Below are 23865 nucleotides of genomic sequence, written 5' to 3' on the forward strand. Positions count from 1 at the left end.
GGTGAGTCCATAAGCTCTCTGGTAATATTCAAAGTCAAACAACACCCATCTTCCCCAAAGAACAATGAAGCATGACAGTCTGAATTGCCAAAAGGTACTGTCAGAGGGCTCCTCCAAAGCTCCCAGCATTGAATCTCCCCAGAATCATGTCTTGCTCATCTAATAACTTTGTTTATGTCTGCTATGGGACATGTCTAGAGAGACACCTTGAACACTGGGATACAGCTCTCAGTCCAAACATAAAGAGAGAAATGAAATATTCACTTGCCTTATTGTCTCCAAACTCTAGGAGAGGAATCAATAAAACATAACACCGTCTCCACTCTGAGTTTAAGACTTCCAGTGGGGTTTGAAACCCCCATGTGACTTTGGAGGCTTTATTCTCGCATATGAAAACACCAGAGTTTTATTTTGATGTTTGAATTAATCAGCAGAGAGCATCTTCAGAACAAAAAGATCTGATGTTGCCTGTGGGATCTGCGGCCATCAGAGATTTCAAAGTCTGTATTTAAAAGCGTGTTTTGAAGAAATGCATTGAAGAAACAGCCCATTATAACCTAAGATGATCCATAGTGCCTCTCGCATGTGGTGTGCCAAACTCAGCCTGTCTTTTTTTTTTCCCTTTTACATGCCACATATTTTGAATGTACTGATCTATTCCCCTGGTGGACAGAACTGACTGACCTCAGAGACTTAAAAATTAGTGTTGACTGAAATAACCTCACTGCATAGCATGTTAAAACATCACTTTCATGTGAAGGTTAAACTGTGAAGTGTGTCACTTCTGGTAATAGAATGAGGCCGATCAGGTCAACATATGTAGCTACTACTAGAAGACAAAGGGAAGAGCTCAATGGGAGGGGAGCGTGACCCCATTGCCAGTGTTATCTCAGGGCTATATAAAAAAATATATATAAATTCGAGGAACAAAAAGGGTAAAGGAAAGAAAGAACTTAGGCTTCAGTCAGCAATGTGTCAATTAAAATATTGTAAAGTGATAAATTGTCATGTTGGTAGACTTGTTTTTTTAAAGCTGTCTTACAGAGAATTAGTTTGGATGATTGATACCAGTCTCATTTTCAAACTGTGAAGCTACAGAAAAAAATACAGGAAAAATAGCCTTGCTCTAAAAAAAGATTCTTCAACCAGCACATCTTAAGATCATGAATTTCTAATCTGCAGAAAAAGAATAATAAAAAAAAACACAGTTTCTCCAGAGCTCATCCATCCATACATTCATTCCCAAACCTTTATCCAATTGTGGATGTACTAGGGTGACAGGGTGGGGTACTCCCTGGACAGGTCACCACCTGATCACAGAGTCAACAAACGAATGAGGTCAGACAGTATCTGTTTTTGCTCTTACGTGTGGAGTCGTTCATAACCGGATTTGGTATGGACAGAGCCTGTCTAGCTGTCTCCCCCAGCTTTTTTTTTTCTGCCAAGATAAGCTAACCGGCTGCTGGCAATAGTGGTATCATCTTATGAGTTCCTTGGCAGGGAAATGAATTAGTGTATTTCCCCAAAATGTCAAATGATTCTTTAAGCAAAAGGAGTTGGAGAAAGAGACATATTCAGAGGCAGAATAGAATCTGGTTCTCAAAGACTTTGAATATTGAGTTCTTTAAGGCAAGCGATCTCCCACCAGAGCAATATTCAGTTGAAGCTGAGCTTCACCACAGTGTAATTTGCCTCTGATTTCTAATCTTTGTGAAAGAATGCGAAGCTAAATGCCTTCACAAAAATGCACGCTATCATGGCATTTCTTCAGGCACATTATGGACCAGAGTGATTAGAGAACTTAAAATGCACAGGCATCCCTTGAAACTGAATGCATTTACAATCCCATTAAATATGGAATTGTGTCTGTGGGCCAACAGTAATTTTGAAATATCTTTGCCTGCAACAGTTTTTTTTAATGCATTTTTCAGTTTGCTGCTTGCTTCCTTCACTCTCTTGGTGAATCTGTTTGAGGCTGTGAATAATCCGTCAGTAACTTTAATGGAAATAGCTACGCCCGACATAATTATATAACATCAATCACAAAATTGCTATCACGATTTTCCAATCAGCATCGTGCAGACATTTGTTATTACTGATGATTCTTGACACTTGAATTGCTTTTACTATGGATAAAAACAGAGCCATTTGCACAAAGAAGTAAAGTCAAATATTAATATAAAATGCAACATGAATTCAGAGCCTTTCAATGCAATCTTTCTGCAGCACTGACCTTTTACTCATGTATTAGGATATACTGTAAAATCTCGTTCTGCTGCCTGGGTTATTATTATCTAACCCTAAGGCAGAAACTCACATATCAAGCTTGAACCAGTGACAGGTCATAATTAGCAGAAAAGCTAGCACTAAAAAGAATTTAACAAACTATATGTTGTCTTTTATGTGAAAATACAATTAAATATAATATGCAAATGAAACAACAACAAACTGCGGAATATTCAAATCACAATGAATAACAACCATCTGCTAAATAACCTTTCACAGACATAAACAACCAATTACTTATAAAGTCACATAAACTCCTCCGCACGCCAGTTCAGATAATGCTGTATTGTCGTGAAATAATCCATCTATCACAACAACAATTTGAACTGGTTTAATGAAATCCAAAGAGAATCGCCCACACTGAATCCACAGTCACCTCTGTTCTCATTAGAGTAAAAATCAGCCTGTCCAACATGTGCCTCTGAATTGAGCTGAGAGATGGAATGACTTTATCAGCCTGTTCAGTGAACAGTTGATGCATTACAATGTTATTTTTTGACAGTTAGCATTAAAACTGTGGCATTCAAAGTAAAAGACTAAGATTTGATAGATAATGAAATATTATAAAGGCTCAGAAGAGGATAATGTGAGTCCAGTGCTCTGTCAGTCAGTTTACCATATTGGTCCAAACTTATAGGTCAGGTAATTATGGATTACAATTCATAACAATTACAATATTTATGCAAGTGTTTGTGGTGGAAGCGTGGTGGTGAAGGATTACAAACTTTGTTTTTAAAAGGGTGACTAGGTGTAATCTATTGCAAAGAGGCTGCTGCACCAAAAACCTCATTGTGATTGCTTTGGTTGTTTGCTGATTGCTGTGGTCATCCATAGTTTGCATAGAAGTTTCCAACTTGTCTACACACTTGTTAACTAACCACCAAGCAGTAGTAAAACTTGAAAAAGAAAAAAAATAGCCTCAGTACTGCATCCCAGCACATTTAAAAATTTGAAGGTGAACATTCTCCAGTTTGCATTGCACTTTTCTAAGTTTTACCAGCACTCTGTTATTAGTTAGTGAATAATATTTTTTTCTGAACAGTTACTTCTATCGCCAACCAACAACCTCGTACAACTACAGGAGTGGAGCAGGTCATCTCTTTGGTGTTGGTGGTTTGATTCCTCATTGCTCCAGTCTGTCTGCCAAAGCATCCTTGGATGAGATACCGACTCCTAAGTTGCTTTCTGATGTGAATGTTAGATATAAAGCACTTAGGTAGGAGAAGGATAGAAAAAAATGGTTGTATGATTGGATGTGAATGGGTTAATGAGGTATGTGATATAAAGTGCTTTGACTGTTCAAGTAGAGTAGAATCAGTCCATTTACCACTGACCATTTAATTGCCAGTTGGTCGGGAAAAACACATACACAGGGGTTATCAGTGGGTCACTGACTGGTCTATTTGGCTGCATGACTGGGGCTTTAATTAAGTAATCATTAAGGAATAAGTAATTGTGAGCAACCTCCAGCAAGCACTTGCAACTGGTTGGGAAATTTTCTAAAGCAACCAATGGTTGCCAACCACCAATTCATATAAATTCAAGTAAATTCAAGCTAATTTAATCCTTTAAGCAAACATACACAGATTAGCCATTTTTCAACCTTCTTATGCAACTTAGTGCATGCAAAAAAAAATGGTTTTTTGGGGTTTTTTTTGCTTTTGCTCAATGAATTAAAAACATACATTGCAAAGGTGTGGGCACCCTCCCCACTTGTGAAGTCTCAGACACACTTTCTGCTTTAACAGACTCGACTAAAAAGAGGTGTCATCCTGGACATGTTGCGGCAAAGCGGAGCCTGAATATTGTACTGCCAGCTGTTGGAATGTTTCCATATTACTCACGGAAGGAATTCGTCATTGTTGTTACTGTCTGAAACCAGTGTAAATCAACACAGTGTTTGGTGTCCTCCATTATCACATGAAAAGTTTAACCAAATGACCGTGGCTGTTGTGAAGGGATGTGGACCCCTACACCATACCATATACTGGACATGCAGTGAACCCTTTCTCTGACATGGTCTCTAACATAGTTTATTTTTTTATAATAGTTTTTATAATAAATAGTTTTATAATATATAAATTAATCAATTTTTTCACTTTATTGGTTGCTGTAACACAGTAATTTCTTCTGCTTTAACTGACTTGTTACGACTTATAAAGCAAATCGAGAATTTTTTAGGAGCTGTCAACTAGTGAAAACATATATTACAAAATTCATGCATTTATGGAGTTGACTGAGGGTCTAAAAATATAGCTAACTGATGTCTCCAAAGCAGAGAAAGTCACTAAAAAAGCTTTCAAAGTTCTTCCAGGTAGCAATTTCCACTGTGCAAAATGTCATAAACAAATACCAGCTAAGGGCAAGTGTGGACGTAAAGAAAGGACCTGGAAAGACCTTTCTACTAAAACTGCATGGATGTCTGTTGGGCAAGCAAACCTCCATAAAACCATGAAGGACCTGAGGGAAGGTTTAGCCAGTACAGAAGTAATGGTGCATCATGTAAGATTGGCCAGAAGAAAGCCTTACCTCTGACCTCATCAAAGAACTCAATGTATGAAGTCTGCAATGCAACATCTGGATCAGCCAGTGTTGTTTAGAAGTAACAAGGCAACAAGGTAAAATGAATTTTGGACCATATCCACTGCACAGGCAGGTTTATAGAAAAGAAGAAGAAGAAACAGCATATCAAAATGAGGAACTTCCAATTGCTCAGCATTGTAGTTCTAAAAATCTACTGTGAGTCATTTTAACTCCTAATAATCCAAAAAGAAAAAAACCCATTATGTATCTAGGAGGAAGAATAACTTCTATAAAGTCTCACAGATTCTGGATTCAAATTTAATGGAGTGAGTCAATAAAAAGGACAGGACTGTCCTACAAGAGCACACCTCATAGTCATTGCCTTGCATTAATATCACTTCAGCAACCTATTGCATTAACACCATACAAAACTATAATGGCTAACTTGCCACATCCTGTCAAGAAAATAGTTGTGACTTTTCTTGTTTTCTGTTATCTTGTTTCCTACCATGACAAATATAAGGCCACATGCACTTCCCTTTTAAATCTAATTTTGTCTCTTCCTGAAGGAAGTGTCTGCCTTGTTGGGTGCGGCCTTTAAGAACTTTGCCTGTCCATTGTGTGTGTGTGCATGTGTATGTCTGTGTATGTGTGTGTGTGTTGTGTTTTGTTAGTAAAAACTATTACCTGATGTATGTAGAAATGATATTATGATGTCAGCTTAAAAAGAATACTGGCAGCCTTGGAGTGAATCTGATTAGAGGATGGAGAAGTAAATTAGCATCTGCATTTACTGTGGTCTTAATAGAACATCTACACAAAAGCATGATATAAGCGTGGTTTATTTCCCAGTGTGATGCCATCTGCTTTAAGAGCGAAAAACATTCTGTCACACTTGTTCTCCCTGTGTTGCAAAGCGTATAGTATGAAATTGCCCATCTATCATTATTATTTACTATAGCCGCAACTGTTTAACTGTGTCTGTGTGGGCTCTTTGCAATGTCTCAGATCATTATTCACACTTTTAGCATTACTATGTAAGATTATATTATAAGGAGTTCAACCATAGCCACTTGTGGACTCCGTAGCTGACTGATGATTTGTTATAAGCATGAAGTGCTATAAATTGTCAGAGACTAATTGTGGTTGGATGTCTATCCAGATGCTGGATAATAGAACAGTTGCTCTGTGTTTCCAAGGAATCCTCCAATCAATGTATCCTCTAAAGAAATGCAAGAACATAATTATACTGCAAAAATGCACTCTATCATTCTAATAATTAATAAGGTCCCACAGGAGCTGGGCAGAACACTGAAAACAGTTAATATGGTTGCACACATACTTAATGGAAACTAAATCAAAGCCTTAATGACAAATTTTGAGATTTGCTCTCCAGATTGTAGTTTACAGACTCAATCCAAAAAGCTAACTTTCGGGGTTAAACATTAGAGTGTTGTTGTACTGTGCAAAACGTTAGCACTTAAAATACTTACATAGTTCACTTCATGTTTAAAAGGATGTGGATACCTAAAGAAAGCATGTGAACATCATATCAACAAGTTACTCACGAACAGTGGGGAGGGGCACATTAATTTTAATATCATGCCTTTATCTCCCTCTGCTCATCTGGAAAGGCTATTCACAAGGCTTATGGATTTGTTCTCATTCAGCCACAAAGTTATCGCTGAGATCCGACACAGATAGGGAGTGATAAGGTCTGTCTCACACTCGGCATTCCACATTCACCCCGAAGATGCTGGAAGGGTTTGAGATAAGGGCTCTGTGCAGTCCACTCAAGTGCTTCCATTTCAGACATAGAGAAACACTTGCTTAATGGTCAGAAATTTGTGCAGTCATCTTGAAAAATGGAAGTCCTTTTCCCAAATTGTGGCCATAATGTTTGTAGTGCCTTGTGGTCTAAAATACCAGTGTATGCTATAGCAATAAAATTTCCATTAAGTAGAACTAAGGAGCTGCAGCCCGTGCCATGAAGAGCCACAAACCAAAATTGCACAGAAAGTACTGTCTACAGTTAACTCTGTCTTTGTGTTATTAGAGGGAATGAAATGAATTTCAAACTATTATAGAAGCAGTAAAAAAAAGAAGAAGAAAATTGAAGCCCTATCTAAATTGTTTTCTCTGCTTTGTTTATGACTTTGTGGTTATGTCCACTAAAATGTTGTGTACCAGCTGAAAATGACAGCCACTCTTCTAAAAGCATCCAACTGGAAGCACATGAGGATGAAATGCTTTAGTTGCCATTTTAAGGAACGTCTGCAGAGGTAATGTGATGCAAGTACCTGACTGTAGCTGCTGGCTGCCTGCAGGGGAGACAAATAGCAAAATAAATATTCCCTCCAAAATTATTTTTTCAATGAATTATAGACAAGCAGACATCAGCAGTATTAACATTATGCTTTGTTGTTCAGCACTTACTTAAGTTTTAATATTTTATATAATCTCACTAATCACAAAAATAAATGATAATAGCTAGCTAACTAGATGCGGAATAGATGCTCATCTGGGTCGTTGCTGCTTTTAGCATAGTGTAAAGTAAAAATAGGTCTGTATAACTAAACAGTGTTCCCATACCAAACAACTTAACATTTATGTTTGGCATTATTGCTTCTAATATTGCGTGGGATTACTGTAATATTCAATTTCGACAAATCCCTGAAAGCACTGGCAGAAATTCAACTCCAAGCCACGACAGAGCCTCCACTATGTTTTACAGATAGCAGTAGAAACTCATTATTGTATCTCTTTTCTGACCTCCTCTGTACATATTGATGTTTCAAACCAAGACTTTCAAACTTGAATCCATCGCTCAATAAAACTTGTTAGCACTGATTTTCAGCCCAATTATTGTATAATTTGGCATATCTAAAGATTTTCTCTCTGGTTCCATTGCTTTAAAATGGCTTCTTGACAGCTGCCTTTCCACTGAGAACATTTCTGATGAGCTTTCAGGGAACAATAGATGGGTCAACTAAAGGGGCAGATGCATCTCTCAGGTATTATGTCAGGTTTTTTAAGAACATGACTTTAGATATTGCTCATTTCTGTAGATATTTTAGAAGTGATGTAGATATGCTTTTATTTTCCATTTGTCCAGTTTCCTTTTTTTTTTAAATACACAGTGCACACCATGTTGATATATGCCCAAGATATGCCACGTTTTGACCTAGCAGATCCTTGGGAGTCACCTTGTTGGTGCAAAAATACAATTTTATCCCTGTCAAACTGTGCTATCTTTGGCATTTTTTGTAGATCCAGTTAAAGAAATTGGAACAAATGATATGTTTGTCTGCTAGCAACAAAGTGCCTGTACATACAATTTAAAATGTTTTTTTTTTTTTTTTTGCTAAGATGTCTTTCTGAAGCAACAGAAAGAGGACTAAAGACCCCTAAAATGTATACCGTACTTGTATCTTTTTATTGATTGATTTGACACATTTGAGGGCTGCAGGCGGTTGTATATTCCTCTTTTTCTTATTTTCCCTTAATCAAGTAAGCTATAAGAAAAGAATATTTCATTACTTCGTAGATAATTTAATGCGGATTTGTCTCTAGATAATTAAACTGTTCTCGTGTTAACTGAGCCCCGAAGAAAAACCTTGCTCAGTTCACCAAAAACAATTGAGCTGGTCTTGTGAGTGTATGCAGACATTTGTGTAAGAGCGCGCACACTTGCACATATCTGCTCGCGCACAGGCACGCTCAACAGAAATACACTAGACATCAAAAGAAAAAGAAATAGGCTTTCGCTGAATAAAACCATCATTCGGTAATGGCTGTAATAAGACGATAAACACTACAGGAACTATCTTCAAGGAGTGCCATATCTCTCTGCCCTTTTTTCTGTTTTGCAACTTCCTTCAGTGTGCACTCTGAAGAAAAAAAAAAGAAAAGGCTCAGAGCTTTTTTTCCCTTTTTCATAAGGGGGTATTTTTAATTCTAAAGCGAGGGATTGGTCACACTTCGTCTCATTAGCATCAGCAGCTGTATAAACCCCGCCACTGCAGAATTTTGAGCTGTTGAAGGCGAGGCAACAAGCGTATCTGACTGGCTGCGCGCAAGGAGCAAGCAACTTTCACTTTCAGCACACTTCAGTTCATAAAAGCGGGAGCTGTATGGAGAGCTCGCTCCAGAGGTGAACTGCTCTCTCCTGCACACAATGAGGCTGCTTACCGAGAGGAAGATTACTACGAAGATGATAGGGGGCAAATTTAAAACTTATTGGCACCGGTGGATTTTAATATTCTCAATCCATCAATTTTTATTTGCCTCGTGGGCTCGGTCCGAGGGAAATACTATCAGATATCAGACCAATGAGGAGAACGCACCAGGTACGGTCATCGGAAACCTTGCCAAGGACATGTCCTTGAGTCTGTCTCATTCCTCCAAGAGCAATTTCAGGATGATGAAACAATTCAACGATTCATTCATCAGGGTGAGAGAAAGCGACGGGGAACTCACTGTCGGAGAACGAGTTGACAGGGAGAGAATCTGCAGACATTCTCTACAGTGTCTGATTACTTTTGACGTGGTTAATTTCTCAAAAGATCGCTACAAATTGATTCACGTTGAGGTGGAAATAAAGGACATCAATGACAACTCTCCGGAGTTTCCAAGCAAGGAGTCTATAGTGGAAATCTCAGAGAATGCAGCAGTTGGGTCCCGCATCCCTTTAGACCCGGCTGTGGACGCTGATGTCGGGTCAAACTACATCCAAAGCTATCAAATTTCCGTAAACAGTCATTTTACCATTGATGTGCTCCTGAGAGCGGATGGGGTTAAATATGCGGAATTGGTACTAATGAAAGAGCTAGACAGGGAGACTCAGTCATCATACACTGTAGAGCTGGTCGCCACAGACGGAGGAAATCCGTACAGATCGGGGTCAACAAAGATAACTATAAAAGTGACCGACTTTAATGACAACAGTCCAGTTTTCGACCAAAATAGTTTCTCAGTCAGTTTGCCAGAGGACGCGCCTGTCGGCACTGTTATACTGGACTTAAACGCAGTTGATGCTGATGAGGGCTTAAACGGAGAGGTCGTTTACGGGTTCGGAAAACAGGTTTCTCATGAGATCCGACAACTTTTCCAAGTGGATAACAAATCAGGTCGCCTCACTCTCAGGGGCCCCGTGGATTTTGAGGACAAAAGCACCTATGAGCTAGACGTTCAGGCGACTGATCTGGGACCCAACCCCACCCCCTCCGTGTGCAAAATCATAATTCACGTCACCGACGTTAATGACAATGCCCCAGAAATCAGCATCACCCCTATGACCTCCATTACAACTGGCATTGCATACATCAGCGAGGCGGCAGACAAGGACAGTCTGGTGGCGCTCATCAGCACCATGGACAGAGACTCTGGAGTTAACAGCCAAGTCTACTGCACGTTATACGGCCACGACCATTTCAAACTCCGACAGGCGTACGAGGACAGCTACATGATAGTTACAGCAGCAGCCCTAGACAGAGAGCGGATTAGTGAGTATAACTTGACAGTCATGGCTGAGGATTTCGGGTCACCCCCACTGAGGAAAATCACTCAGTACACCATAAGACTCACGGACGAGAATGACAACGCCCCTCACTTCGCTAAAGCTGTCTATGAAGTTTCAGTGGTAGAAAACAACGCTCCGGGTGCTTATATCACCACAGTTGAGGCAACCGACGCGGATCTGGGCAACAATGGGAAAATTACTTACAGGCTTGTGGAGAGCGTTATCATGGGATCCCCAGTGAACACCTTTGTGTCTCTTAACTCAGTGTCTGGCTCTATATATGCACTCAGAAGCTTTAATTACGAAGTTATGAAACAGCTAGATGTACACATTCAAGCAAGTGATGGGGGGTCACCACAGCTTCAGAGCAGAGCTGTCATCAGATTAAAAATAGTTGATCAGAATGACAACCAGCCTTCTATCATAGAGCCCCCCCTTTACAAAGGATCTGCTGAAGTTTTCCTGCCTAAAGATGCACCTGCAGGTTATGTGGTAACCCAGATAAAGGCAACAGATGCTGATGAAGGCATAAATGCACAGCTGTCCTATAAAATCACCGAGGGGGGACACCTGGGTTTCTCTATCAACAAAGACACAGGCAAGGTGCACGTGAGTCGACAGCTGACGTATGATATCGCAGACAATGTCAAAGTCACAGTGTCAGTCGCTGACAATGGATCCCCCGCACTTACCTCCACCGCTACAATACATTTCAGTTTTGTAGAAGGTGCTCTACCAAGTTTACCTTCCTTAGCTCAAAATGGCAATGAGGAGCCCTTTGAATGGGACATGTCCGTAGCCATAATCATCGTCCTGGCAGGCAGTTGCTCTGTTCTCCTGGTGGCTATCATTCTTATCACAACCATTTGCAGCCGCCGGAAAAAGGAGACAGGGGATGGGGGAAGTGATGATAAAGAAGAAATTCCAAATGTGGAGAAAGTTGAAAGTGGACACATTGATTCATTAAATCAAAACCACAAAGGCAAAGTGTTTGATGCCCATCCATTTCCAGAGAATCCTCCATTGGCCAGCAGCAACACAATGGAGACAGGCTGCGAGGATGGCAGACAGACAGCAGGGATGTTTGAGTCAAACAACAGGGTTATGGAGGGTAAATTAAAGGTATGTCCATTTAAAAGGTAATCAAATTTGTTTTCTTGTTTTGTTTTCTTTTGTTTTCTTTGTATTTAGACTCAAAATGTCCATGAATGTGTTTAAATCTTTGCAGGGTTATTCTACACTACCAGGATATGGGAAAGAAACTGTCAGGCCGATAACAATATGGAAGGGCAATTCATTCACAACAATCTCAGCAAGAGATCCCCACATCAGTGGCAAGGACAGTGGAAAAGGAGACAGTGACTTCAATGACAGCGATTCTGATATAAGTGGAGATGTGCACAAAAAAGAGTCACCCCCAACAAACAGTAAGTGAAACACATATTTAGAGAGAAAATAAGTCAAATAACAGCATATGTGAGCAGTTTCTTGAGGTAAAAAGAAAAAAAGGAGATTATGTGGTTTATAACTGGATATAATAAAAACATAACCTCTCTACCACTGCACTGGTAACATTTTGACTGATTTAACTGTACACTGGATGCATTGTGATGAATCATTTGGACTTGAGCTAACTGAGATCTTTCATTTATCAAACACGCTCAACCAGGTGAGCCAGCAACTGTATTCATATCACATCCTGACAGCACCACTGTTTTCCACAGGTCTCTGGGCATGTACGAGTGAGTGCAAAGTGCTGGGACACTCGGACCGATGCTGGAGCCCTTCAGCTACAAGACCAAACACGAGCCTGGCCTGCGGTCCCCATCTGTCAACATTTTCCAAGACAGCTTCACTTCCCAGGGACACCAGAAGGGAAAACTACTACCCACCTCACATGCCCAAAACCAGCGGTCTTCAGAGTGTGTATGAAAAAGTTCAACACCAGGAATTTGATTACATTCTCGTTGGTCCACCGACACCAGCGAGAATACAGGAAACAGACGAAATTTCCATCCCAGAGTATACAAAAACTTAAGTAAGCTTAAATGACAGATCAAACAGTCACCAAGGGAGATTTTTTTCCTCTGTGCTGTCTCTATACTGTATAATACTTCTATCTTAATTGACTCTATGTTGGATTGTTGCAGTGTTTTGTAGTAAGTCATGTGTCTTTTGACTCATATAAGACTGTTCATTGTATCATGTGTAATATGCAAGATTTTTTACATTATTAATAATATATTTTTCATAATGATTCAATGTAAAAAGGAATTTTATTATGAATTTTTAAAAGCATGTGTTAATATTTAAGGGGCATGACCTGTGGACATTTAGGCTGAGAAGGGCCTTTCTGCTGTGGAAAACAATCAACGTGAAAGATTACCATGTTTGTGGTAGATTTTATCACATTGTTGCACAAATAAACAGTTTAAATTTAATAAAGAGAAGTTGTTTTTTGTTTTTTGTTTTGTTCAGTACTATCATAAAAAAATCCTGGGCTTGTAGGGCCTAACTATAATCTTACAGGCAGAGTACAACCTATTGTCCTATTCACAAAGCATACAGAATAACCTCAATTAACCAACTGAATGCATTTAATTTCCCTTAAAGGCTTATAGGCTGCAATAAATAAAATGAGGTTCTCCAACCATCACAGCAAAATTGATGACAAGCACAAGCCAATGTCACTGTCTTGTCATTGTACACAATATACTTACTGTGCTGCCTCAATTTGCATGCAAATAATGCATTGCCAGTCAAATGTACTTACAGTCACTCGGGGAATTAAAAAAGCAACACCCCCATTATTCAGGTTGTTTTTTAAAAATGAAAGTGTTATATAACAAACAATATTTGTTTTTGTGTAGCTATTGTCAACTATTGTAAAGAACGCAGTGATTTATCATTGTTTCTAAAGTAATAAGAGTATTTTTTATATTCTGTGAGCACATTATTTTAATGGTCAAAGATTCCCCTCACCTTTTGTGATTGCCCCTCAGCTTATGTGGTTTTAAAACTGTGATTTTATCTTTTTCTAAGAAACAGCAGCACTTTACATTTAAATCTCTTTTCATGCAATTTTCTTTAAGCTGTGATAAAGACTACATCACCGCAAAATGTCCTTTCTCCTCTAGTCAGATGAAAAAATTCATAATTCAGCAAAGGTTATGTCTCTGTGTGTGTGTGCGTGTATGAATGTGTACATTACTTCCAGTCTGTGCACTCTTGTATCATCTCGTAATATAAAGACTTACAAAGAGCATGAAAGCTTCTCTATTCAAGTTTTACTAGAATTATAGTGCATTACTTTAATCTGGAATCTCTAACAGCCAAGCAAATGCAGAAAATCCACAGCAAACACATACAAGAACACAGAACGGTGAGAAAAGGGGAGAAATTAAAGCTAAGACATTGTTCGGATATAAATTTCATCATTTCCATCCTGGGTGGTCTCTTCCAAAATGGCAATATGTCAGTGAATCGTTTGATGATTATAATATATTCACAGCATATAAAAATAATTCTGCTATTTAGGAAACAGTAAAACATCAATGTGTTCTTGTTATGGCCAGTGTAATCACCAGATTTCAACTCAAATGAGCACACAAAGGAATTCTGATGCAACTGTGGTGTCACATAGTGTACCAACACCCGATTGAGTGACTTTAAGGCATTTTTTCCCCCCTTTAATCTGTCCCTCATCTGTAGCTGTCGTGACAGGTTATATATTCTTTTCCAAACAATCACTGACTCAAAGGTCACATAACATCCCTTTGACCAACAATTGCATCCCTGTCCATAAAACACGGCACCAGTCAGTCTGTCGTGAACTCAGAGCTGCTTAAGCCTTGTTTTAGCTTGATACCACAGGGTGGCCACCTTGCTTTGAGCATTATGGAAATACAGGTAACATTCAGATGAAGAATTTTGCTCAAGTGAAGTAAATCAACTCTACGTCATTCACACCTAAGGGCTAGAAAAAACTCTTCTGGTGGACAAACCGATTCTCGGAGGAGAAGCAAGCAGAGAACGGTTCATACAAGACACAATAAGAGAGATTATGGAAAAAGTGCAAAATACAACTTGTGGATCTTGGTGTTTTGAGCACTGCAGGCCTCCGGTAAGGAAACCTTATTAGCTTTTTATTAGAAATAGAACTGACATCTGTGACATGTTAATAAAGCTGTCGAATCAGGAAAACCTAAAGCTTTCCAGGGATGTTTCTCTTGTCCTGGCTCAGTGTGTGTGTCACTTCTTACTTTGCTTACTCTGAACTTTCAGGGACAAAGCACCTGCAGCACACCAACCTCTGCTACACTCAGCCGTCCCCTGAGATTTGGAGCTGTGGCTGTCATTGTTGGTGCAGTTTTAATGTTGTGTGCATCCGTGGCTACTCTCTATCTGCAGAAGGGGAGCGATAAAAATGTAAGCGTTGAAAAAAGGACCGCTGTAGTTATTGCATTGCCCCTTCAATAACAAATATCTGTGAGTGAACGTGACAGGGATGCTTTTGGTGAGAAGCACGCCGCAAGTACTTTTCAGAATCCTTTAATGATGGAAATTTAAATGGGCATGGTTGTTTTCAGCTCTGTGATATGTATATTAATGTCTTGGAAGCGCCGTCAACAACCATCACAATTCGGACTGTAAAAATGCATCTTTAATTCTGTTTGCAACACATAGAAACTACATAAATTGATCCTGGAATTCATTTCCATCTTATAAGAAATAGTGTAATGTTTATTTGTGTACTAATGAGCTCACCTGTAGGGCAAACATCCCCATCAAGGTCTGTAACAGCATCTCCTGTGGTGCTTTACTCAAATTCTCAGTGTGGTAAAACTACAGAGGATTTTGTGACTGATGACTGTGCTGGGGAATAACACAAGCAACGTGAAGCTTGTTTTCTATCTCTCTTCTCTCGTGTTCGCTACTGTGTCATTTACATAACTCGACTAATCAGTCATTTTAACATCCCACTTTGAATGCTGCCAGGTTTATAATGTTCATTACAGTATGAACATCAACGGGGAGGTGAGGGAGGGCTCCATGGAAATTGATTCTGACAACAATCTTGAGAGATTTAAAACCGGGAGTGGAGCTGAGGAAGCTGTGGAAATTCATGACTTTCAAATTGTGAGTAAGTTTGTCCTTGTTCTCGCTTCCCGAGGTAGCTCAGCTGAGACCTTCTGTGTGCTTAGCAAAGTCGCAAAGCCTTGAGTGTAAACATGGCATCTCTGTGATTTGGTGCAGGGAGTGACTGGAATCCGCTTCTTTGGAGGAGACAAGTGCTATATAAAATCCCAAATCAAAGCCAAACTTCCTCCCATGGGAGCTCACAACAAAGAGATGGTGATGTTTGACCTGGTACGTGCAAACAACTTGATACAGACCGTTGTAAATTGAAAAGAAAAAAAGGAGAGAGATTACAGCTTAAATTTCTTTTTCCTTCTAAGTAATTCAAGGACATTGTCTCTCTTTTTTTCGCCCTCCGTCAGACAGATGAATTAATGCCAGTGAGCTTTGATGAGGAGTTCCTTATTTGGGTTGCAGCAGAGCAGCCGCTGAAGGACACCAGGTTTCTGAGCAAGAAAATTCTGGATCTTTGCGGGGAGCTTCCCATTTACTGGCTCAGACCAACATATCTAAAAGGTTTCCTTCTGTTCTGTTTAGTTGCTGTATGTAGCATCATAATCTAGGAAGACTGGCCTTCGATCAGTCTGCATGTTGTTCATTGCTTATTAAAACCTTGGTTATGTTTGCCCTGCTTATCTGCTGACACACTTGTAAAATTTACAGCCTTGTCTTAGAAGTTGGAGAAGCACTCAAACATCTTGAACATACACCACATTTAGAGCCCAACACCAAAAAAAGACTCGCAGAGTCTTGTATTAAAAAAGAATGATCTTGAAATATGCAAGACTGCTTGATATCACTGCTGCTAATTTAATTATTCAAGACATCTGAGACAGCTCCAGCTATGTAGGATTGAGCTCTGAGGACATGTATGGCTTCTTGTGGATGTTGACCCAATACTCTTGCCTCTTGCGACTGCTCTAACAGATGGGGAGAGGAAAAAGAGAGACACGCATCGAGCCAAACGGCAGTTTAACATGGAGGAGGTTGAGGCAGCTGCCGAGGAGGGGGACCTGGTGAGTCACGCAGAGAATGACACCTCCAGAGTTGTGGAAGAAGAGGAGGAGGGGGCGCAGTCAGCTGTGGGGTCAGCAGACAACCCCGAAAACCCCTATCAAGTGAGTCTCTTCATCAACAGTGCTGTTTATGGTAAACAAGTCTCAAGAGTTGGTGAATTTTTGATCAAGAAGCTTATATAGAGCCTTGAAGCAACCCTTGAAGGCTCATTATGAATTGACGTTTCTCTGTTTTGTCAACACTTTAATAGATGACTACATCAGGACTCTTAAGATGGCAGCCTTGTTAAAATGTATTTTCACACTGATAGAAGTTCATGGCGTGGAAATGTGTTTAAGTGGTTCCTGTATTTCTGCTAGCTGTAGGAGGTACATACTTACTGCTGCTGTTGTTAAGGTGTCATACCGGCAGCTGTAATTACAGGTCACTTGGGTAATATCTGCCGTTCCAACTTGATGAACTTATGAACTGAAGTGAAAACTCCCACCGGTTATAAAAATTCATGCTGCCTTCAAGAACTGCAGTCACATGCTTGAGAGGATGAGAAGTTCTTCAAAACATTTGAATTGCAAATGAATATAAAAAAAATATATTCTTTTGTTTTTTTTCTTAAACACGATTGCTATTCAAAATCAACATTGGTTCCTTTAAATGCAGCGCAGCAGAGGGGCCGGAGAGGAAAGCGCCCTGACCTTTGACACCATGTTAGACCACCAGGGGATCTGCTGCTCCGAATGCCAACGCAGCTACACTCACTGCCAGAAAGTGTGTGAGCCTCTGCGGGGCTACTGGCCTTGGCCTTACAACTACAGAGGGTGCCAGGTAGCTTGTCGAGTCATCATGCCTTGTCGCTGGTGGGTGGCACGCATTTTTGGAGTTGTGTAAAAGAACACACAACATATGTGAGCAAATGTGTGTGTGTGCATGTGTGCTTTGCAGCATAGCTTCTTTTTCAGATCTGCACACAAATATCAGTTTTCTCTTTTTATTAGCATCTACCAGAAAGCTATGCCTGCTAGCGTGATATGCAAAGTGTGAAATGTGACCATTTTTATTGTAGCATATATACCATCACCAGCCACTTTATTAGGTACACCTTACCTAGTACATGGTTGACCCTTCTTTTGCCCTCAGACGTGCCTTAATTCTTCATGGCATAGATTCATAAAATATTTTTGGCCATATTGACATGACAACATCACACAGTTTGTGCATATTTGTTGGCTGCACATCCGTGATCCCTTCTGTTACACCACATCCCAAAGGTGCTCTATTGCATTGAGATTTGGTGACTGTGGAGACCATTTGAGTAAACGTATTGTTCTGTTCAAAAAAAAAGAAAACATATCTTGAGATGATTTTAACCTTGCGACATTGGGTGTTATACTATTGGAAGCAGCTATCAGAAGATAAAGAAAGATAAAGATAAAGAGATTGGCATTTAAAGACCAGGTAGACTCTGGTCTTTAATTGATCAGTTCAGCTCATTTGATACTATAGGGCCCAAAGTGTGCGAAAAAAACATCCCCCACACCATTACATTACCAGCATGCCTGAACCATTGATTCAAGGCAATATAGATCCATGCTTTCATGTGTGTTTACACCTGACCCTATGATCCGAATGTATCAGCAGAAACAGAGACTCAGGTTGTGCATTTTCACCCAAAGATTTGATGCTCACTGGATATTTTTGCTTTAAAAAAAAAAAAAAAAAACCTTCTCTGTAAACCCTAAAGATGATTGCGTAGGAAATTCCCAGTAGATCAACAGTTCCAGCCAACCTGTAACCAGCAACCATTTCACATTCAAAGTCACTGCTCAGTTTAACCTTCATCAGGTCATCTTGACCATGTCTCCAAGCGTAAACACACTGAATTGTTGCCATACTATTGGCTGATTAGAGATTTTCATTAACACAAAGCAGCTGAATGCGCGTACCTAATAAAGTGGCCAATGATCATATACTATACATGACAAGTTTTTCATCTTGATAGGAATGCTACATTTTTTTAGATACAATTATTTGGAAATGCATACATGTAATGTTCTTATTTGCAGCTGCAGATTCAGAAATGAGTGCATTCATTTTTGTATCATGTCATAGCCAGGCTTAATGCACTGTACTGTGTTTAATGGAAGGCACTGGACTGAATCCAAAGGCTCAGCAGATCCTGTACCTTTTCTGACAGGCTTCAATAAATTCTAATTACAGTATATGCTGGCTTTGATGTAGATGCTTTTTGTGTCACATGTTGTTACCATGGTTCCACTGCATGTTTTTCTGATAAAACTGAAGTGACAGCAATGGTTGCCATAACTTCCATTCACAGCTCAGAATCAGTTTGAGGGCAATACAATTTGTGCACACTGACATCTGCATTGATGTGAACTAATGTGAGATGAGTGTCATGGCAATGATGGAAAATGTTTCCATAAAAGTGACATTTTTTTTTATTAAATATTTTTTTTTCTATGAAAAGAGGCTGAATGCAAAGCTTCCAGAAAACATGATCACAGAAACTGTTTTTTTAGTACCTCTTTCTGGGACTTGTGGTGTAGTATCCTATTCCGAATACCTCAAAAATCAAAAGAAATGAGATTAGTATCTCTAAAGCCATATGCCCACTTTCTAAATAATTGAGAGGAGCCATGTTGTGATCAAGACGATTTCACAGAGGTTGATCCAGGCACATCAAATTACAACAGATGTGAAATTACACCATATCTGCCACTAAAGCTGCATTGAAACTCAGAAGCTGTGCGCGGAAACAACACAAAGAGATGCTTGTCTTTTTGCTTGGAGATTTTTTTCTTCATTTTGGTTTTCATGGGGGTAGAGGTGCTTATCACATCTGCAGTGCTGATAAGACGGCCTCTGTGCTTCCGTAGGCAATATAATATTAATCCCTCTCCCACGTCTACAGATACACTTAAAGGAAGGTGACAAGCATGACATATCCAGGACCTCCTGATGGCTCGTGCTCTGGAGTGCAGCCGCTAAAAGAGCCCCAAGTACCCTCAAGTGATGTAAATTTGCAGGGGGAGTCCAATTTCCATCACAGTGCTGTCACTGCCATGGTCATTAAACTAAATCATCCCGCTGTGTGTCACACAGCTCCCATTTTAAAGTCCCCTCAATAATGGAGTTATACTTGGACTGCAGATTGCTGCACAACAGTAATGTCTGACCTGACGGCAGCTGTAAGACTATCCTGCACATTATTTCATCCTTCGAATTCACAGGCAGACAGCACATACGGGTGTAAAAGACACCTTGAAATTATTAATCAAAGGAGGAGCCTTTTTGTGTACTGTTTCCACCTGCTATAGTTCAATACAGCAATAGATAATACGTATATGCTTTCTACAGACAGAGGTACAGCAGGCGATGTGCATGGTATTTTTGTCAGTTTCCACTGGTTTCACTCAGAATGTGTTGATACTGTAGCTCAATAAAAAGCTAGACAAATAGAAATGACAACCAAAGAAAACGTATATATATATATATATATATATATATATATATATATATATATTACAAGCAACAACTCAAAATGCCATTTAAACTGAGAAAAATACATAGCTCAGAACAACAGCAGTTTTGTTATCCTCAGGCCCTGTTTCTAAAGAACTTGTTTCCTTTTGCCATTCCTCTCCTAAGAAGAGAAATGTACCCCTGTTGTGAAGAAAAGACGAATGTGTTGGAGATCACTTCAGTGTGCGAGACAGTGGTGCCTTTTTGTTTGTCTCCCCTCTGGAGCCAAGCTTACCCTGGGAGCCCTGCAGGCCAGGGAACAAACAGAGCTTTGTGAGCACTGACCCACTGTGCCCAGCAGCCAGACTGCAAACCTCCACTCCTGTGCTAATAGGAAACCACAGATGAGGAGTCGGTAGCTGACGAAGGAGGGGAGCTTTCTCGCGTCCACCTGCGCTTTCATCATTGCCCATCAAAACAAGTATAGGCAGGTGGGGTGCTGTGGTGCGCTGGTGATCACCGAATCAAAAGCTTTTTTCTCCAACATCCTCTTGGCACCAAAATTGAACTGGAAAAAAAAATCACTTTGGGAAACCCAGCTAGTAATTTAGTTTGCTGCATGGATTTGTACTAATCAAGCCCATGCGCTCACTAGAGCCCCCTATAAATATGTCAATAGCCTGTCATAAATTGCCAGTTGTTACCCAAGAGGCATTAGAAGTGTGAACAGGAGTGTGAAGTGAACCACTCTAGTCAACGTGTCCTACATTTGATTGCATGTTTTTTCATTACATGCAGACATGAATGAAATAAACAGTAGTGACAGTCCATTTTGCACCTTAACCACAACACAGAAACCCTTTTAGGCTGGCTCATTATGTTTTTTCTGCAAGAAGGCACCGCAATACATTTATAGATGCTGGCGTTGTGAAAAACCTGTAACCCACAGTTTTGCACCAGGCTCCTAACATTTGTCTTTTCTTTTTTCCTGAATGGTCAGATATACACGGCTGGATGAAGTGGGGGTTGGGGTGTCCTGGTACAAGGCTTAAATGCTTTTTAATCCCATGGTTGAGTGACCACTTGCAGTTCTGCCCAGTAGGTCTCTCTGAAGTTTCCTTGCCATTGGCTACACTGTCTGCTTGCCTCTCTCCCTCTCTTTCAAGACACTCTCCTATGCAACTCCCGAATGGCTATTAATTAAATGCCTGCTAATATTGTCTAAAGAAGTCTGTCTTGCTTATTTCAGTAAGTTAATGTCTGTAAATAATGTCTGCAGACTTGCCTGCATTCCACAAATTGCTTTCTATGTAATGAAACATTACGGCAATTCTCCTGGGTCACTCGAGTACTCTGCACACATTGCAGGGATTTTTTTTTTCTGTGTATTGCACTTGGTTGCATGGTGTCCCTGTTACACTCAAATAGAAAACCTGTAGTGTGCTGTAGGTCTAAATTGGACACAGTGCTGGAGTTTGCACCAATGGTTTCCTGGGGACACGCTGTGTATATGTGACAGTTAGTGCGGTGGTGGAGGCATCCAACCTGCAGTGGATGTTTCTCACAAGAGGTGGGCAGGTATCCTTAAATCACAGCAGGCACGGGCTCCCTGAGAGGATCCTGTATAATCAACAATATAAATTAAACCACTTCACCCATATCACATTTTTTACCTTGTCAGTAAATTTTAATTTGAAATGCCATACCAATGTAATAAATATTAAAAAGATTCTCAATCGAAATATGCCGTTTGTCTCAACTTCAGTCACCGTAGGATGTACCCCAGAACATTCACATTCTCTGGTGGGGTGCTTAAAAAGAGCTATAGATAGCTCAAAGCAGAATCAAATCAAGACTTCACATCTACAAACCACAAAAAAAAAAGAAAAAGAAAAAGAAAAAAAGCTCCTCCACAAAGCAATGTCAAGAGGCTTTCCACATGAAAGCAGAAGTTGTCTAAAGAGTTGCAGGAAGTACTGACAAAGTTTATGAAGAAAAAAGTAAATGTGTTTCTAATCCTCAGCAGCACGTGCAACAATGAAGAAGCCTGAGCACTTAGATATGCCACCCCGGGGGCAGGCTCTATACTTAAGGCTTACAACAGCCTCATTATCTCCCTCAACTCACATCAGATCCTAGCAGCAGTTTGTCACAGGCAGGCTCCTCTCTGCCAGTAGGCATCAGACCAATCCTCCTGCAACACTACTGTACATAATTGCCATATGGACAGCATTTTGAGCCAGACTGAAGACTAAAAAGCCCTCCAGGCAGATTCCCCAGATAACTAAATGAATATTTTATCTCATTTCCATCTAATTTGCACCACATTATTATACAGAACTGAAATTTTTAATTAATTGATAGAACAGATCAAACACAGGTTTACACTTTGATTTTCGGGAGCTGTTATTTTGATAATTTGCATGACTTTTTTTTCCCATGCCAAGCTCTTTTAATCTCTTGGAATTTCAGCATCTCTATATAGAAACACTATAATCAAACATACAGCAAATTAATAACTGTCAGCACACATGAAATGCCTGTCTTGGTTGCGTGAGCAGTTCCAGTGAGAAGTCCTTTTACCTGCCACCCCACTGATTAATTAATTTCACACTGTTTAATTAAATCCACAGTCTGGGGAGTCTGGGAAGCACTGTGGGGAGCCATATTTGAGCCGTGTGTGCACAGAGATTACTAAAGAAGGTCTGAGACTCGTGCTCTCCGGTTGATGTTGACACTGACGTCACCCTCCTCTGGATACCGGAGCCTGATTGTGTCAGTGTCATCTGGCAGTTGTGAGCGTTAACTGCTGGGGAAATGATAGTAATGGCCCATTTGTTAATTATCTGCTGGCATTTACATTAACAAAGGAGAGTTGAGCATTTGACAGCGTTGGACACAAATTAGCATTTGACAGGAGCATCTGATTAAGTGTGCTACTGCATATATGCAAACCTTATCGCCCTAGGGTTAGTTACCAGTACAAATTAATGATGAATGATAATGGCAAATCCATTGCTATAGAAAGGTATGTGGTATTTGCGGGGGGGGGGGGGGGGGGGGGGGGGGGGGGGGGGGAGTCATAAAACATAAAGTAAGAAGAAACAGGAGACCCAGACAGGAGCGATTTAAAAATGTGGGCCATAGATCAAAAACTGCACAAATTGGCTTCAGTATAAATGAGCATATTGAACTCCTGCATCCTGTCCATTGCTGTTGTATCCAACAGTCAAAGCCTCAGAGACACAGTCTCTCTTATGTCAGAACAGAAAGAGGTGCATGAGTGTATGAGCACAGCAGGCACTGTGACTGTGTGGGCTGAAAAGCGTGTACGTTACTTTCTCTGTTCTCTTGAAACATATTTTTGGCATCTCTAATCACAAACAAACACATTTTGAGTCAGATGGTTCTAATAAAGCGCAATTTAAAAATGAGGTGATCTTCAAAGATTACAAGATATAAGTCTAAATAAGCATTTTTCTGATGCTCTATGTTTTTGCACATAGAAAACATAGAAAATATATAGAAATTAATCGGCTTTAAAATCGAAACCTGATTATAACTTTTGATTGCTTTAGTCTATTATTTATAGTTATTTGATTAGACACATAATGATGACAGCCTGCTGGTTTGAATGTATGTGATGTGGGAATAAATAGTTGCTTGTGTTGTGTATTTGATGAACCACAAAATATTAAAGAAACACACAGTTAAAAAAAAATTTTTTTCTATTTTCAAAGTTCTGTGTGTAAGGATGTGAAACTTTTATGTTTTAACTTTTATATTGTGCTAATGGATTTAAAAAAAGAAGTCCTTTCCTGACTTACATGGCTTTTTATGACAGCCTGTAGACTGATTTCCTCAGACAGATAAAGAAAAAGTAAATAGAGAAAAATAGTCAG

The 23865-nt window shown here is 39.8% G+C and overlaps 2 protein-coding genes across 2 annotated transcripts; both read left to right on the top strand.

Moving 5' to 3' along the window:
- The first annotated feature begins 8847 nt into the window (after nt 1-8847).
- Nucleotides 8848-12754, top strand: si:ch211-199f5.1 (protocadherin-8). Its single transcript, XM_063499964.1, has 3 exons — nt 8848-11452; nt 11559-11757; nt 12055-12754. Exons 1-3 carry the CDS (start codon nt 8987-8989, stop codon nt 12366-12368), a joined length of 2979 nt encoding a protein of 992 aa, XP_063356034.1. The 5' UTR covers nt 8848-8986; the 3' UTR covers nt 12369-12754.
- A 1639-nt stretch (nt 12755-14393) lies between these two features.
- Nucleotides 14394-17371, top strand: cnmd (chondromodulin). The gene is made up of 7 exons (XM_063499670.1): nt 14394-14446; nt 14623-14758; nt 15329-15469; nt 15587-15700; nt 15832-15985; nt 16397-16587; nt 17144-17371. The coding sequence occupies exons 1-7, from the start codon at nt 14394-14396 to the stop codon at nt 17369-17371; spliced, it is 1017 nt and encodes a 338-aa protein (XP_063355740.1).
- The last annotated feature ends 6494 nt before the right edge of the window (nt 17372-23865 follow it).

This window comes from Pelmatolapia mariae, linkage group LG16_19, assembly GCF_036321145.2.
Source record: "Pelmatolapia mariae isolate MD_Pm_ZW linkage group LG16_19, Pm_UMD_F_2, whole genome shotgun sequence".
NCBI lineage: Eukaryota > Metazoa > Chordata > Actinopteri > Cichliformes > Cichlidae > Pelmatolapia > Pelmatolapia mariae.

What these genes read in the sequence shown, in the direction of transcription:
- si:ch211-199f5.1 (XM_063499964.1), top strand. Translation starts at nt 8,987, where the DNA reads ATGAGGCTGCTTACCGAGAGGAAGATTACTACGAAGATGATAGGGGGC. An exon ending in TTATGGAGGGTAAATTAAAG is followed by an intron (nt 11,453 to 11,558) that starts GTATGTCCATTT and finishes AAATCTTTGCAG; the next exon opens with GGTTATTCTACACTACCAGG. An exon ending in AGAGTCACCCCCAACAAACA is followed by an intron (nt 11,758 to 12,054) that starts GTAAGTGAAACA and finishes TGTTTTCCACAG; the next exon opens with GTCTCTGGGCATGTACGAGT.
- cnmd (XM_063499670.1), top strand. Translation starts at nt 14,394, where the DNA reads ATGGAAAAAGTGCAAAATACAACTTGTGGATCTTGGTGTTTTGAGCAC. An exon ending in TGGTGTTTTGAGCACTGCAG is followed by an intron (nt 14,447 to 14,622) that starts GCCTCCGGTAAG and finishes TCAGGGACAAAG; the next exon opens with CACCTGCAGCACACCAACCT. An exon ending in ACCCCGAAAACCCCTATCAA is followed by an intron (nt 16,588 to 17,143) that starts GTGAGTCTCTTC and finishes CTTTAAATGCAG; the next exon opens with CGCAGCAGAGGGGCCGGAGA.